The sequence below is a fragment of the Typopeltis vanoorti genome, chromosome 4, assembly GCF_054136105.1.
Source record: "Typopeltis vanoorti isolate ZY-2024b chromosome 4, IOZ_Tvanoo_1.0, whole genome shotgun sequence".
In the NCBI taxonomy this organism is placed as follows: Eukaryota; Metazoa; Arthropoda; class Arachnida; order Uropygi; family Thelyphonidae; genus Typopeltis; species Typopeltis vanoorti.
Window position 1 is genome coordinate 62,174,004 of NC_143552.1, and position 18,133 is coordinate 62,192,136.

Consider the following 18,133-nt stretch of genomic DNA (forward strand, 5'->3'; position numbering starts at 1 on the left):
TCTTACTTTGGCCAAACAGGCAGGACAACGAATATCAGAATTTCGGAACACAAGGACTACATCCGTTTTCACAAATACAGTCATTCTGGGCTTGCGGACCATGCTCTGGATACATGCCACAGAATACGGTGGAAGAAAGCTACAGTGATACACCATAGCAAATAGAAATTTGAAAGACTCTTTATGGAATCAGCCTCAGCCCTAAGAAATTCTCCAAACCTCAACAAATTTGGTTGTATGCGACTGCCCCAAATTTGGAAGGCCTACATCAGCAGACCTTCAGCCCAACGGCCAAGAACACCTACCACTTAACACCTAACACCTACTTAGCCCGCTAGAGGGCACCATCAGGACTGTTAGGAGAACAATAGCTTCATGTCTTCATTCCCAGTTTCTGTGTTGTAGTGCCTACGTGCACGTAACTTTTTTTGTAAGTTCCTTTAGAAGATGGCAATGTGACGTTGCCGAAATATCGGAAAATATTTATTAAAGTTTAATTTAATTTATATCCTTAACTACGTTGTTCAATTCCTTAAGTGTTTTAATAATGCATAACCAACGTATAAGCTTGTCTACGAGAATCAACTTTCTCATGTAGTAATATCATAATATTCTGCACACTGCTGAATCCTCATATCCACGCTGTCAGAAATTTGATGATAATCAACCCCAAAGGGCTCTCTTTTATTATGTTGCAAGTAAAATTCAAAATGATTATGGGAGAATAATAGAGTATGAGAAAGAGTATGAGAGGTGTGGCCTTCCTTGAGTTGTTGACTCCTGGAGGTCTCCAGTGATGATGATTAATGATAAAATTAGATCAAAGTTAACATCATGTATTTGACTTTTAAAATAAAGGAACATAACATGAATGTATGGCCTAACAGATAAGCTTTGGTATTGATGGTTATTCATGACTTATTTTTTAATGGTATTAACACCACCAAACAATTTTATCATTTTTTTTTTATTTTTTTATTTTTTGGTGTAACCAATAAGAATACAATTTGGTCGGCTAAATCCCAAATTGATACAAGACAGTGTTCAAACCAGTTTTAACTTATGGATCTGAGAGCTGGGTCAGAAGTAAAACACTTGACCAAAGACTAGAGACCGCAGATATGAGAGTCCTGAGAAAGATTATAGGCGTGAACAGATGGCATCAATGGCAATATCATATTAAAAACGAGGATATTAGGAAAGAACTTGACATTGTCAGTATCCAGGAATGCATTAGCAGAGCTAATCTCAGGTGGTATGGTCACTTAAACAGAATGGGCGAGGAAAGATTAGCAAAACAAGTGTTCTCTGCCAGGTTGGCAGCAAAACGACCCAGAGGAAGACCAAGATATAGGTGGATTGATACGGTACAAAGTGCCTTAGATGATAGAAATATAAGATCTGATAATGTTGGAGTCTGGACAAGTAACAGACTGATTTGGAGGAAAATTGTAGATAAGAAGTTAGTAATGATATAATTTTTTCATGTAGTACTATCATATCCTGTACACTCCTTGTGGGTACATGGCAGGAATTTGATGATGATGATAATGATGAACAATTTATCAAAGAGATGTTTTATTAACTGCTTATATTTTGCTGAATTTCAACTAGGCATCATCAGAGCACAACACACTTGTACACATGACAGTGAGTGACAGTCCTATTTTTTGGCACCCTCTAACGAAAAAACAAAACAAAAAACAGCTTTGGGAGTTTCTCTTAGGATAACAGTCTCCCAAATTTTTGGCAAATTAATGCAACCATATTTGTTAAGGTTGGGAGAATTCTTCAAAGCCATTGCTGACTCAAAAAATAATCTTTCAGACTTGTAATGACTCCTAAATAGCACATTTGCTTTCTTCCATCTAATCCTGTGTGAAGGAGTGTCCAAATCATGGTCTGCCAGTCCTGACTTGCCATAGTAATAGTAACGAATGTATTTTTCATGTTCTTCCAGGCGGATGTTAACTGATCTTCCTGTTTGCCCATAATAGGCCAAGTCACAGTCATAGGGAACTTCATACACTCCTGGGTGTGCTATAGGGTGAAGTTTATCCTTAGGCAAGCGGATCAGAGTTGCTAGTTTGACATGAGGTTTGAAAGTCGTGCGAAGGCCATGTTTCATCAATACTTTGGCTATCTTTTCTGATGTACCTCTGACATAGGGAATGGAAATGGTCATGTTGTGTTCTTGTGTATTAGGGGAGGGCAGAGTGGTGGGACTATGTAGTATTTTATCTATTTTGTAGGGATTATAGCCGTTGGCCAAGAACATATGGTGCAGATATTTGAGTTCTGTGGTCAGAGCTGTATCGTTAGAACAAATGGCTCTGACTCTGTGTGTGTGTGTGTGTGTGTGTGTGTGTGTGTGTGTGTGTGTGTGTAAGTGTTTTTAAAATGCCATAACTATTGGACTGGATGATGTTTATTTACCAATGTTGGTAAATAAACATCATATGTGTTGGTGTCGTAGTTGCTCACTTCTTTATTTCCCAATGTACTACTTATAGACATGTTTAATTTAATCAAGTCTAAATTTCCCCTGATATTTTTGAATTATTTAAATTTACTATGAATTCAGATTACTTTACATGGGGAGGAAAATTCTGCAAACAGATTAATGGTACTGCTATGGGTTCCCCCCCTCCCCCCATTAGCAAATTTTTACATGGAACACTTTGAAAACAAAGCACTTACCATAGTTACTTACAAGCCACAAGTGTGGTTATGCTATGCAGATGATGTGTTTGCCATCTGGCCCAATGGACAAGACACTTTGGATGCATTTATCACCTACCTAAACAGCCAACACCCGAAAATCCATTTCACAGTAGAAAACGAATCGAATAACTTTTTACCATTTCTTGATACATTAGTCACCCGCCTTTCAGATGGATCACTATATTTTTCCATTTACAGAAATGCCTACACACACACACACACACACAGAAAGATACCTACATAAACAATCATATCATCATCCATTCCAACAATATGGCATTTTAAACACACACAAAGACAAGACAAGACAGACAGACAGACAGAATCAGAGCCATTTGTTCTAACGATACAGCTCTGACACACAGAACTCAAATATCTGCACCATATGTTCTTGGCCAATGGCTATAATCCCTACAAAATAGATAAAATACTACATAGTCCCATCACTCTGCCCTCCTCTAATACACAAGAACACAACATGACCATTTCCATTCCCTACGTCAGAGGTACATCAGAAAAGATAGCCAAAGTATTGATGAAACATGGCCTTCGCACAACTTTCAAACTTCATGTCAAACTAGCAACTCTGATCCGCTTGACTAAGGATAAACTTTACCCTATAGCACACACCCAGGAGTGTATGAAGTTCCCTGTGACTGACTGTGACTTGGCCTATTATGGGCAAACAGGAAGATCAGTTAACATCCGCCTGGAAGAACATGAAAAATACATTCGTTACTATTACTATGGCAAGTCAGGACTAGCAGACCATGATTTGGACACTCCTTCACACAGATGGAAGAAACAAATGTGCTGTTTAGGAGTCATTACGAATCTGAAAGATTATTTTTTGAGTCAGCAATGGCTTTGAAGAATTCTCCCAACCTTAACAAATATGGTTGCATTAATCTGCCAAAAATTTGGGAGACTGTTATCCTAAGAGAAACTCCCTGCATAGCTGTTCTTTTTTTTTCGTTAGAGGGCGAAAAAAAAAAAGGACTTTAGATCTTTTGTCCATTGCAACTGTATTGTTTCACTCACTCACTATCACGTGTACAAGTGTGTTGTGCTCTGACGATGCTGAGTTGAAATTCAGCGAAATATAAGCAGTTAACAAAACATCTCTTTGATAAAATTGTTTGGTGTTGTTAATATCGTTAAAAAATAAGTAATGAATGAATGTATGGCTGATACTCATTATAGCAAATTCATGTCGGGACCACAGTGGATAATTTATTACAGTGAATTTCCTTTAAAATTCTGTCTGGAATTTTCAGTTAGTTATTATGGTTAGTAAGTGTGTTATAATGGTATTTGCTAGAGTGAGATTTGACTGTATAATACTTGGTTTATAAATTTGACAGACCTTTCTTTACACCAAATTTCCTTGAAATCAATGTGTGAAAAGGTAATTACTTTGTGGTATGCCGATGTGAAAAATCTTTTTCTAATTGCAGAGCTTCACGTGGACATGAATTTCCACCACAAACATAACACAACATACAGTGCTCACAAATAGCAAACACTGCTATGAACAAACAAATAGTCATGACCAAAGTGATATCTCAGCTCCAGAGGTATCATATTATATTAAAAAAATTCACTATAGCAAACTAAATGCTATAATAGACTATTTATGTGGTCCTTATAGAAAGTGAAACTTTTTGAGAATATGAAACAGATGAGAACCTCCATAGCTCAGCTGGTTTTGATGATGCCCTTTGGTTGGAAAGACCTGAATTTAAATCCCAATTAGAATATGAAGAAACTTTATCAGGGCTTTTCAAGTGAGGGCGACTAGGCCAGTCTTATAAGGAAGTGTCAGGGTTTTTTCTACTCAGAAACTTGGGTTTTTCATCCCACAAAACAGGCAAACTGATCAGTAGAATGCACACACTATCATCAGCCATAATACACTATGCAGATAGGATTAACTGCCCTGTCAGAGTATTAATTAGGTTTCAAAGAAGACAAGTTACTTGGCTGGGACCAACCGTTCAGTCTAATGACAAATGGGATGGATGGAAACTGATGAACAAACTGAAACCTCATCTTGCTCAAGAATGCAAAAGAACATTAAATTAGAGCATCAAAGTAGTAATTAGTGAAATATGAAGTTTTTAAATATAATACATTAATAAATTAAGAATATTTTGTGTAATTGATATTGGAATAAATGCACAAAGTTTGAAAAATATGGAATTCTGAAAGGCAGGGAATGTGGAATTTGGGTGGAAGTGTTACTACCAAAAAAAAAAAAAAAAAGTCTGCTTGAAGTACTGAGTCACAATGCTATTTTATCATTAAGCCACCTACACAAACAAACATACAATTCCTGTACACTCTACTAGTTTGACGGGTGAGACTTGACATAAGGATATTATGGAATTACAGCTTTACGGATTGTAAAAACTTTATTTATTGCTATTTTGTATTCAGATATGTAATACCTGAATACAAAAAACTAAATTCACAAGAATAAGCTCTCTACCTGATTTTGGAAACTTTTCCCATCTTAAATTGGGTCCAAAAATGTGGATATCGTGAAATTATCAGCACCATTTTTTTATTATTATTATTTTTAGTTGTTTAATATTCTGTCATCATAATCACGCATTCAAAATGCTATTCAGTAGTTGGGTGTTGCAAGTACTATCTACAAGCAACTTCTGGCACAAACATCTATTAAAATTATGATTTTTATTTTTGTTTGTTTAATATTCTGTCATCATAACCACGCATTCAAAATGCTATTCAGTAGTTTGGTGTTGCAAGTACTATCTACAAGCAACTTCTGGCACAAACATCTATTAAAATTATGATTTTTTTTTATTTTTCATAATTTCAAACTTAACACTGCCTTGCATAATTTTTAAAAAAATATTTTACCTAAAATGCTAATACACAAAACGAGAAAGAATTTAAATACCTTGAAATTCGTTTCTTTTTTACAGATTGACTCAGTCCTTTTTCAATTTGATTTCTTCCTCTTCCTAGACCTTCCTGACTCATATCCTTTAGTATTACCTCACATCCTTTGTCAATACTCACTTGAGCAATTCCAGCACCCATTAGTCCAGCACCTAATACTGCTAATTTCCTAGAGAAAAAAACAAACAATTTTAGTATTGTTATTAATTAATCATAAAATTCCTAAAAACTGCATGTACCATTAAATTATGCTATCTATAACTTACAGTGGTGCTATGGCTGCTCCTCATCTTTACTGGCATTAATATTCTGTAATTTATATTTATTTATAAGCAAACAATATACAGGCAGTCCCTGGGTTACAGATGAGATACGTTCCTGAGAATGTCTTTAGGTCGGATTTGTATGTAACTCGGAACCCTGATGAACAGTGCATATACAGTAATACTACTACTACTACTAATAATAATAACAATACTATTGTATAATGGCTCATATGTAGTAATAGTAATGCAGTGTAATACTGTAATAATAATAATACCCCTGTATTGTAATAATAATTTACAGAAACTATTGTGCTCTTTCTTTAAATTCAAACAAACAGAACATAAAAACAAACTCATACAAAAAGTTTAGATATGAGAAATTTCAAAAAAGAATATTAAAGGTTCTTTCAGGCATTTTTTCCAGAACAATCCACTTTCATCTAAGTTAAATATTTGTTCTGACACATAACTCCCTTCCTCAATAATTTTCTTCAAAATTTTAGGAAATTCAGTTGCTGCAGCTACATCGACACTGGCTGCCTCCCCATGCACTTTAATATTATACATATCTGCCCTATTTTTGAAATGATTAATAAACCAACCTTGAGACTAATGAGACTAGCAGCTAGCATAAAAATCCTGCACCAACAAACAGCTTACATCATGCGGGTTTGTTTACATGCACGGAAGAAACTAGTTCCAAAATTATTAATGTAATTAATAATCCTTATGGGGAGCTTTGGGAGACCGTTCATAAGTATGGAATGCCATAAGTCAGGTCGTCCTTAACCGGGAGACTGCCTGTATGTATGTATGTGTGTACACACACAATTGCACGCAAATAGTAGAAATAGTATGCATACCTTCTGTACCTCTAATCTGCTTATTTAATTTTATTTCATTATTATTATTTTTTTTTTTTTTTTTGTCAGAGAAAAAACAAGTTCCTCAGCTTTCATGTCAGATTAAAGGAGTTGCTTAAGAGTAGAAGCTGGATAACTGGGGGACTGCCTGTATGTATGTGTACACACAAAATTGCACGCAAATAGTAGGAATAGTATGCATACCTTCTGTACCTCTAATCTGCTTATTTAATTTTATTTCATTATTATTATTATTATTATTTTTTTTTTTGTCAGAGAAAAAACAAGTTCCTCAGCTTTCATCTCAGATTAAAGGAGTTGCTTAAGAGTAGAAGCTGGATAACTGGGAGGAAACCTGCACATAGCCATTCAAGGAATGTGGAGAACTGAATGAGGCTTTGGAACTAATTTCCAATTTTCTTCTTAGCTGACCAAACTGTATTCTTATTGGCATAAATCAAAACAAAATGACTGTAACTAAGTTGTGGAACTAAGGTGAACAGTGAAATAATATCAACTACTGGAACAAATTCAACTCAACAGCTACAAAATTCGAAATAGGCAACATCAGTGTAAGACATATCAATAGAAAATAATGAAATTCACAGAAGGATTAGAGAAGTACTACAGGTGACATTTGTCTTATTTGTTCTGGTAACACCAGTTACCAAAACAAATAAGGTGAAATTCTTCTAAATAATAAATACAAGATGTTATATACAGGCAGTAATGATGGGAAAGGATAGAGTAACTACAGTATTCAACACTAAACACATGGATAATCTTGTGAAATGACAGGCAATATCAAGTAGTGTGATGGTGGCAAATATCAAATGGGGAATTTTTCAAGTGACAGAAGGCAGCCAACAAAGAAAAATTAAAAATTGGTCTTTTGGCAGAGATCTAAAAAGCAGAGCAGGAAGTACCTGCTGGATTTCTGTTTAGGACATGGATCAGTTACTAATTACATGTTCCAACATAAACATGTGCAAATGGAAAGATGATACATGAAAGAAAAAAAAAAAAGAAAGGAAAGAGTCTCTGACTGTTATTGTTGATGGCAATACCTTCATGCTGGTTTAGTACAAAAGAGTGTATAGGGGAAGTGAAATAGGAAGTGATCACCATTTGAGCAGGATAAAAGTGAATATCATATTGTAAAGCAATGTGCATAAGAAAAGTTTAATAAGAATCAAAGTTGACCAGCTTTCAGATGTCAGCTAAAAACTCAAATATATAAATATTATTCAAGAAGAAACGAAAGCATTTGAAAACAAGAAGCAAACCCAAGAGATAGTGGAAAAATTTGAAGGAAACATTGAGCAATTCTGCCAAAGAGGCATGGGGTGGTTATTTGTAAAGAGAGAAAGATCTGAACTTCATGTTAGACTCAGGAAGTTACAGAGGCAGCAACAGAAAAAAAAACAAAAGCATATCAAAAGTTTCTAGCAAGTAATTCCATGTGTGCTCTGAAAGAATACACAGAAAAAAAAAAAAGACATCAATATAAAAGTAGCTAAACAAATGTCATGGGAAGACTCGGTAAGAATATAGAAGAAAAAGATGGTGCAAGAAGTGCAAAATGTTTTGGAGACTGTTGAAAAAAAGCTTAGAAATGGAGGAAAGAGCACAGTAAAAGACTGAGATTATAAAGCTGACATGAACCTGGAGATAAAGATATTCTACAAATTTGAAGTAATTATATAATCAGGAGTACATATCAATGATTGAGGTAGACCATTAAAAACTGAAATGTGAAAGTCAGCCTGAGGAGATTAATATTTGACCAGAAATACTCAAATATCGAGGAATAAAGTTGCAAGTGGCTGCAATGAATAATTCGAAAGACCTTGTCAGAAGATCAAATTACAGATGATTTAAGGAACTCTCATAGCACTCATTAAACCTGTATACTATAAGTTTTAATCCCAGTACGTGAATCACTTTTCAAGAATTCATCATCTGTCAAAATCATGTACAAGTCTGCACATAATTATTAAGACTGACTGACATGCACACACACACAGTCCATAAATACTAGATATTTGACAATAAGTACTTACTAAGATATATGTTTACAATTATTTTGAGACATTTAAAAATATAATGATAATTATTAATTATTATTACTGAGATTATACTGAAGATGTTTAGTAGTCTCTTATTGTCTTATTATTTACTTCTAATTCTTGTTTTATAAGGAATAGTCCTGAAAGTTATTATCTGATCCTTTTCATTAAAAATTGAAACATACTATTTGATTTTTAAGACCATGGATTTAATAAACATTTATACAAATCGTCTACTAGTTTCACTGGCTATAACTGTCTAGCTTTGTCAAGATGAGAAAGGTTATGCTAGTATTAAATGCAAACAACAAAAGAATGAAGTAACGGTTTAAAAACAGTTAGACAAATTGGAGAGCATGTGAGACATCACATGCATAAGGCGTGAAGACTTAATTATTGTTATTGAGTCGCGTTTTATAATTTTTCGCGTAATTTAGTTCCATTAAACTCAATGAATTTAACAGACTTTTTCACGTCTTTTAATATTATTCCCTGGTTTCTATTGAGATTATTTCCTGTTCTTAGGACTACTGCAGCTTCTTTAAAGGTTCTACATCTCAAATCCTCTTCGATATATGGCATGGAACTGTTGTCCCAATCTATTGAATGGTTAGAAGTTGAGAAATGATGTGCTAACCCTGAGGTGTCTGTTCTATTATGATTGACGTCTCCAACATGTTCCTTCTTTCGAATTTCTAGGCTTCTTGAAGTCTGGCCTATGTAGGCAAGTCCACACGTACATGGTATGCTATAAACACTTGTGTATTTGTAGAAAGCAACGCTATCCTTAGTGGATCTTAATAACAGTCTTGTAGTTGTGGTAGGTTTAAAAACAACTCTGATATTAAAAGGTCTCATGATTCTTGCTATTTTGGTGAAGATTGATCCAGCGTAGGGTATGACGATGGATGATACGTACTGGTCGTCCAAGGTTATTTCTATAGAGAATTTTGTTGATTATATTTTGAGGATAACCATTTTGTGATAGAGTTTTTGATATAAGGGAAAGCTCAGCAAGTACGTCTTCTTCCTCTGTGATGACATTTTTGGTTCTGTTTTTTAGCATATGTATAATGCTCAGTTTCTGTGCATAGTGATGATTGGATGTATAATGGAGATAACGTCCTGTATCTGTAGGTTTACGATATATTGTAAGTTTGATATTTCCATTATCTTGTTTTTTAACACGTTCGCTGCCATGCTACTTTGGCATAGTCTGTTCCCATACGCCGAGCAATTTCACTTCTTCAAGGTCAGTACGGTAATCTCGTTGCTGGCGGTCAGCGTCATACGAGTATACTCGTAGTTGGTTTGTGCAGAGCATATACCATCTATGAGAATACACAGTTTTGATGCTTGCTCCACAAGCCAAGCATTTTCACTTATTCAAAGTCAGTACAGTAATCTCGATGCTGGCAGTAAGCGTCATACGAGTTTACTCGTAGCTGGTTATCCAACTACGAGTATACTCGTAGTTGGCAGCGAACGTGTTAACTAGTACATCTAAAAAGGATAATTGATGATTGTTTTCCAGTTCCAATGTGAATTTAATTTTATGATGGAAGGAGTTAATGTTTTGGAGGAACTCATGTAAGGTATCTTCCTTATCTTTCCAGATAATGAACACATCAACATATCTCCACCAGACTGATGGTTTTGGATTTATTTTTGCTAGGATATCATTTTCTAATTTTTTTCATGAACAGGTCCGCCCACGGTGGTGACAGGGGACTGCCCATGGCTAAACCTTCTAGTTGTTGGTATACTAAGTTGTTAACTTTAAAGTAGTTGGACTTGAGACAGCAGAATAGTTATGCAATATCATTTGGAAAGAGATCTTTTATAATCTTAATGACTTCTTCAATTGGTATTTGTGAACAAACAGACCACATCTAGACTTGCCAATAAGTCTGTGTTGGATATATTAATGTTTTTAAGTTTTTCAACAAAGTGTTGAGAATTCTTTATACATGAAGCTGATTTCTTATCTTCTCTTTTAATAGGTTAACGAGGTGTTTGGCTAGTAGGTATGTGGGAGAGTATCTGCCATCTATGATCAGGCAGAGTGGAACCTCATCGTTATGTACTTTAGGAACACCATAAAGGCATGGAGTTATTGGATGTAAAGATTTTAGTTTTCTTTGTAAGCCCCGAGGTTTGTAAAATCACAACGAGACCAATCAAAAGATTGGTCTCATTGTAGTTTTTCATGGTTAGATCTTTCTCTAATATTTGATATGTAGACTGGTCAGCTAGTAAAGTGTTGATCTTTGTAATATAATCTTTGGTATTCAAAATGATTGTGGAGTTACTTTTGTCTGCCTTAGTTACTATAATGTCTTTGTTTCGTTTTAAGTTCAAAATTGCCTTCCTTTCTGAGGGGGTAATATTCTGTTTTGGTAGTTTTGCTGTAGAGAGGATGATTGTATTTTTGGATATTATTTCATTTGCTATTGTCTCTGAGAATAGAGAAAGACCTTTCTCAATGTTACATATGAAGTTTGTTTTTGGAATATGGTTAGAAGCAATAGAAAAGTTAAAACCTTTTTTTTAAAATTTCTGTTTCTTGTTTTGAAAGGTTGTAGTCCGAAAGGTTAAAAATAACTTTATCATCTGGGAGACTTGGTCTAGAGTTGTATTTTTTTCTATAGATTTTTTTGAATTTTTTGAAATCTAATTTTTTGATTTGAGATACCTTGCTAGACTGAAAGGCTTTGTTGTAGCTGTTGTGTATCATGCAGTCAATAATATTCCAAGTTGAGTTGTCTATGCTATTAGAAATATCATCAAACATGTTCCGGCATTCAAGGTCAATTCTGTTTAATGCATTTCTGACATATTGGATCCCCTCTCTCTCCAAGTAATTCTAAAGAAGTTTTATAATAAATGTATTTAGCTTTTTTTGATTTTATATGTTCTTTTACAATTAGGAACTTGGGGATGATAGAATACTGTTGACATCTATTATATATCAAAAACTCTATCACAAAATGGTTATCCTCAAAATATAATCAACAAAATTCTCTACAGAAACAACCTCCAGCAACAACCCAGTACGTATCATCCATCGTCATACCCTATGCTTTTAACATCTGAGTTGTTTTTAAACCTACCACAACTACAAGAACAGTTATTAAGATCCACTAAGAATAGCATCACTTTCTACAAATATGCAGGTGTTTATAGCATACCACGTACATGTAGACTTACCTACATAGGCCAAACTTCAAGAAGCCTAGAAATTCAAAAGAAGGAACATGTTGGAGATGTCAATCATAATAGAACAGACACCTCAGGGTTAGCACATCATTTCTCAACTTCTAATCATTCATAGATTGGATTACCATATATCGAAGAGGATTTGAGATGTAGAAACTTTAAAGAAGCAGCAGTAGTCCTAAGAACAGCAAATAATCTCAACAAGAACCAGGGAATAATATTAAAAGACGTGAAAAAATCTGTTAAATTCATTAAGTTTAACAGAACTAAATTACGCGAAAAATTTTAGAAAAGGGGACTCAATAACAATAACTAAGTCTTCAAGCCTTATGCGTGTGATGTCACGCATTATCTCCAATTTGTCTGTTTTTAAACCGTTACTTCATTCTTTTGTTGTTTGCATTTAATACTAGCATAACCTTTCTTGTCTTGACAAAGCTAGACAGTTACAGCTAGTGAAACTAGTAGACGATTTGTATAAATGTTTATTAAATCCATGGTCTTAAAAATCAAATAGTATGGTTCAAAGAATAGTCCTATTCTCTACTATAAGCAGATATTATGCAAATCAAATCCATTCATTTTTTTAAAATTTATTTTGTAATGTCAGCACAAAACTTTGTAAACTAACAGTACATAAGCATCAGTACTAAGAGTAGGTGAGGGATTAGATACAGGGTGTTCGGGATAAATTTGACATATTTATAATTAATTATATTTTTCCGTAAGTTACATGTATTAACACACACTTCTCTTCATTTAAAAGTTTGGACCCTTCTTCATTCATATACAAGATGTCAGAAAGGATGGATAGCTGGAACCCACCTGAATCATGGAAGAGAATAACTTGTATCATGATGATTCGTGCCCGCCATCAAAATAAGGATATTACGACTGCTGCCCAATGCTCCCTGAATACAGTAAAAACAATCAGGCATGAACTAGAGACTTGCAATGGTGACTACGAGGATGTAGCAAGAAGAAAGATCCCTAGCAGACGATCTGATTGCGTTCGTACAGCAGAATTCCTCGCAAATCTGCAGGAACAGGTGTTGAAGAACCCTGGCATTGGAATTCGGGCTTTGTTCGTGGAGTTGCTAACTGTAGTCAAGCCCTGGATAACAAGGGTAGCCAATGGTAGGCCGTATGTATGGCAGCAGGATTCGGCCCCTTGCCACACCTCTGGGAAAAGTCAAAAATGGTTGTCTGAAAATTTCTACGACTTCACCAGTCCAAATGTTTGGCCTCCAAACTCCCCAGACCTTAACCCCATGGATTATTTTGTATGGGGCGCAGTTGAAAAAGACACCAATCGCACTTCCAGTAATACAAAAGCCCAGTTAATGGATAAAATTAAAACAGTTTTTGCGGCCCTTCCCAGGGAGACTGTAGCATCAGCTTGTTCGAGGTTCCGAAGCAGAATTGAAGCTGTGATCGATGCTAATGGTGGTTATTTTGAGTAAATCTTGTTGATAGTATTGTAATTAACTCTGCCTGTAGTGTTTTTTTGTCAATTCATTAAATTTAATAGATACAAAGAAGATTTTCTTTTTCCTTACGAAACTGTCAAATTTATCCCGAACACCCTGTAATTCAGAAACCACACTATGGAAATGATTAAACTTCAGCCACTTCAGGTCTTCAATAAGCAAGGCGGTGGTCTCACATCACGAGGAAATTCATCTACCATCTAAAGATATTCACAAACAGCTGTGCTCAAGGTGGATTTCAAACTGGCAGCCCTGCCTGCCAGTTTGAAAGACTGTGTACACTTGGCCAGCTGCAAAATCTATAAATCAGTGACATGTATGAGCATCTAGTCTGCTTAAGATCATTTCAGTGAACCTCACTAGTTAACAGGAAAATATAATATATATATATATATATATATCCTTGTTTTGTAAAATGTGTTCAAGTCTTTAATTATACTAAGCTAATTCATGTAGTGAGTTATGAAAATCAGCTTAGGACAATACTCCATTACAATTGTGCATTTACTTAAGGAGTAAAAGATATTCACAAAGAATAAGATATACATTAATTTTTATGGTTATTTTGCCCAGAGTACCACTTGCATAATGTCATTGGCTTTTTACTCAATTTTTTAAAGGCATTATTGATATTTTAGAGACACAGATACATGAAAAATGTAAGGAAGAAATAATTTTGGACATACCTTTGTGGGATGTTCGAGGTTGTCTTTTTTTGGAGAAGAATGTGGCATATAACAATAAATATTTATATACCACTGTTGAAGTATGATAGAAATGAAGGGGGGGAGGGATGGCAGAAATGTGGAGATAAAAAAAATGTGGGAGCTAGAATTGTTGATAAAACAAAAAGGCATCAGGATTAAAAACAGAGTTTCCGAGGATGAGCTGTGAATTGTTTGGGAAGTAGGTGAAAGATAGAATATTTTTAGGAGAAAGGAGAAGAATAGAATATGATGAATCAAGATTAAGGGTCAGAGTAATGGGATGTGAGCCATTTTGACTGAGTGTCGTCTTCCGAGTTTGTGGGAAAAGTCAACAGGGTGTGAGCCACTTCAAGTGTTGTCTTCGGAGCTCATGGGAAAAGTGGAGTCTATGTCATGTTAACTTAGTGTTTTTGGGTTTATCTGTGTTGTTTTCCATTGGTCGGAATCTTGACCTAATTTTCATGTGGAGCAAAATTATTCCTTCCTTAAATTTTTCACATATCTCCCTTAAAAATTGAGTAAAAAAGCAATGACATTATACAAGTGGTACTCCTAAAGAAAAATAGGCAAAATAGCCATAAAAATTAATATTAATTTAGAGGAGTACCATAGAAAATTTTCCAGAAATAATATTTATAATATTATAATATAAAGGAATACGGAGAACAGACCAGGGCTTCTGACCTAATGTCCAATCCTCGCCTTCTCGTGGTGCAACCTGTTGGGTATCTACTTGGATACTGAATGAACGAGGATGGGCTGGCAATTTGGGATTTAACAGACCAAAGAGTATTATTAGTGGCTTAAACCAAAATACAAAATGATGGTACAACATGACAAAATTTCATGCCTGCTGGGGCGTCGCCCGGTTAAACAAGGGCCCATTGTTTTTGCAAGGGAACCAGGGTGAACAGCGAAAAGTCAGCTACTGGAACAAATCTGAAAACACACCCCAACTCAACATCACCAGAGTTAAAGATCGGTACTATCAACATAAGAAGCCAGAATGGCAAAGAAATGGAGCTAGCTGAGGAACTAGATAAGTACCAGATCGACTAATAGGGGTGACTGAAACAAAAAAGACAAAAACTGGAGAGATCTTTTTGAGCAATAAATACAAAATGTAATATTCAGGAAATGACAATCAAGGAAAAGAAGGTGTAGCCTTAGTATTCAACACTAAATACAAGGCTAATCTTCTTGAATGGTAGGCAGTCTCGACTAGAGTGATGTGGGCAAATATCACAATGGGGAACTGGACAATGAAACTTATTTGTGCCTATGGTCCCACAGAAGGTTCTACTAAGGTAGAAGTGGAGGAATTTTTTCAGTCTTTAGAGAAAGTAACTGACACAATGAAAAAGGAAAAGTTGGTCCTTGTTGGGGATCTAAATAGCAGAATAGGAAATGATTGTGAGACAGAGAAAAATATTTTGGAAAAATTTGGAGAAAAGAGCAAAGCTAATAATAATGGCAAAAACCTGTTGGATTTCTGCTCAGGACATGGACTGGTTATTACTGCACCATGTTCCAACATAAAAATGTGCACAAATTCACAAGGAATAAGAAAAGTCTCATTGACTATGTTATTGTTGATAGTGATGTTATCTCCCTGGTGCAGGACACCAGAGTGTACAGAGGATTTGAAATTGGCAGTGATCATTATTTAGTCTTGAGCAGGATAAAATTGAATTTCATATTGAAAAAAATGACATGTAAGAAAGTTTTAAAGCGAATAAAAGTTGAGCAGCTCTCAGATGTGAACTGTAGACTAAAATGCACAAAGATTATTGAAGAAAAAATGAAAGAGTTTGAGAACAGGAACCAAACTTTGGAGATTCAGTGGCAAGCCTTGAAGAAAACCCTGATTGATTTAGCCAGAAAGGCAGGTGGTGAGGTAGTCTGCAAATATAGAAACATCAGAAAACCATGGTGGACACAGGAAGTTAAAGAGGCACTGAAGGAAAAGAAGAAAGCATATCAAAAGTTCCCGGCAAATAAGTCTGCTTCTGTTCTTAGAGAATACAGAGACAAATGTAAGAAAGCTAAACACTTTGTAAAACTAGCTAAACGAAATTCATGGGAGGACTTTGGCAAAACATAGAAAATAAATATCAAGAAAGTAAGATATTTTGGAGGTTGTTGAAGAAGCTTAGAAATGGGGAACGAGTGCTGTAAAATGAGTTAGAGATGATAAAGGTGTCATGAAAACTGGAGAAAAAGATATCCTTGAAGTATGGAGTAATTACTTCGAAAAATTGCTAAATGAAACAAGCAGTAATAGTACACTGGTAAAAAAACACTCAACAAATACAGTCAGGAATACATATCCATACTTGAAGCAGAAAAAGCCATCAAAGGCTTGAAATGTGGAAAGGCAGCAGGAGTAGATGATATTTGACCAGAAATGCTGAAGTATGGTGATATAAAAGTTTTACAGCAGCTGCACTGCATAGTTCAGAAAGCCTGGACAGAGGGGCAAATTCCTGATGATTGGAGTAGAGCTCTCTTAGTACCCATATATAAAAAGGGAAATAAAACTGAATGTGAGAATTACAGAAGTATTTCCCTACTGAGTGTTCCTGGCAAGATCTATGCAAGTATACTTGAGAAACGGTTGAGAAGAATTGTGGAAGAAACATTTGGTGAAGAACAAGCTGGATTCAGGCCAAATAGAGGCTGTCGGAATCAGATCTTCACTTTACGACAAATAGTCGAGAAAGCATGGGAATATAACAGAGATCTGTATTTAAGTTTTGTCGATGGGACATTATATCAAGCAATACTTAGTCTTTATTTGAGTTGTAAGTCAGCAGTTAGAATTGAAGGAAGTACAGGAAGATGGTTAAATCTGGTATGAGACAATGATGTACATTATCCCCTCTGTTATTCATTATCTATATGGATCACATTATGAAGGAAAGTGGTATTAAACATGATAAAAAATTGGAGATGTTAATGTCAGATCTTTGCTTTATGCGGACGATGTTATACTTCTAAATAAATCCACTACAAGTCTATAGATTCCCTGATTAAATTGAATAACTGTTGTAATAGATATCGCATGAAGGTCAGCAATAAAAAGACAAAGACTATGAAAATAGGCAGAATTGTTGAAAATGTCAACTGTGTTGTGAACGGAGAGTCTGTGGAACAAGTAAAACATTTCAGCTACTTAGGCACGATTTTTACTGAAGATGGTAAATTCAATAAGGAAATAGACAACAGAATCAACAAAGCTGGTATGGTAGGAAGTCAATGGAATAAATTCATATGGAATAAGAGTGAAATTAGTCGGAACACTAAATTAGCTGTATACAAGACAGTATTCAAGATAATTTCAACTAATGGATGTGAGAGATGGGTCAGACGTAAAACACTTGACTAAAGACTAGAGACCGCAGATATGAGAGTCCTGAGAAAGATTAGAGGCATGAACAAATGGCATCAATGGCAATATCATATTAAAAACGAGGATATTAGGAAAGAACTTGATATTGGCAGCATCCAGGAATGCGTTAGCAGAGCTGATCTTAGGTGGTATGATCACTTAAACAGAATGGACAAGGAAAGATTAGCAAAACAAGTGTTCTCTGCCAGGTTGGCAGGAAAACGGAGTTTTGTTGATAATGTTGGAGTCTTGACAAGTAACAGGCTGATTTGGAGGAAAATTGTAGATAGGAAGTTAGTAATGATGTCATTTTTTTCATGTAGTACTATCATATCCTGTACACCCCTTGAGGGTACATGGCAAGAATTTGATGATGATATTTATAATAAGATATATAGATGTATTGCAGTATTTAATTTGAGTGTGCCAATTTTCATTTTTTTGTTTATAATTACCAGTTTATTTTGTTGAGG

General features: G+C 35.1%; 1 protein-coding gene across 1 annotated transcript in view; it reads right to left on the bottom strand.

Annotated features, from left to right (window-relative positions):
- Mtpalpha (monolysocardiolipin acyltransferase Mtpalpha) overlaps positions 1–18,133 on the bottom strand; it is a 255,626-nt gene that overhangs the window by 88,527 nt on the left and 148,966 nt on the right. The window contains exon 11 of the mRNA XM_090391226.1: positions 5,654–5,824. Within this exon, the coding sequence (XP_090247352.1) occupies positions 5,654–5,824 (171 nt within the window). The remainder of the gene's footprint in view (positions 1–5,653; positions 5,825–18,133) is intronic.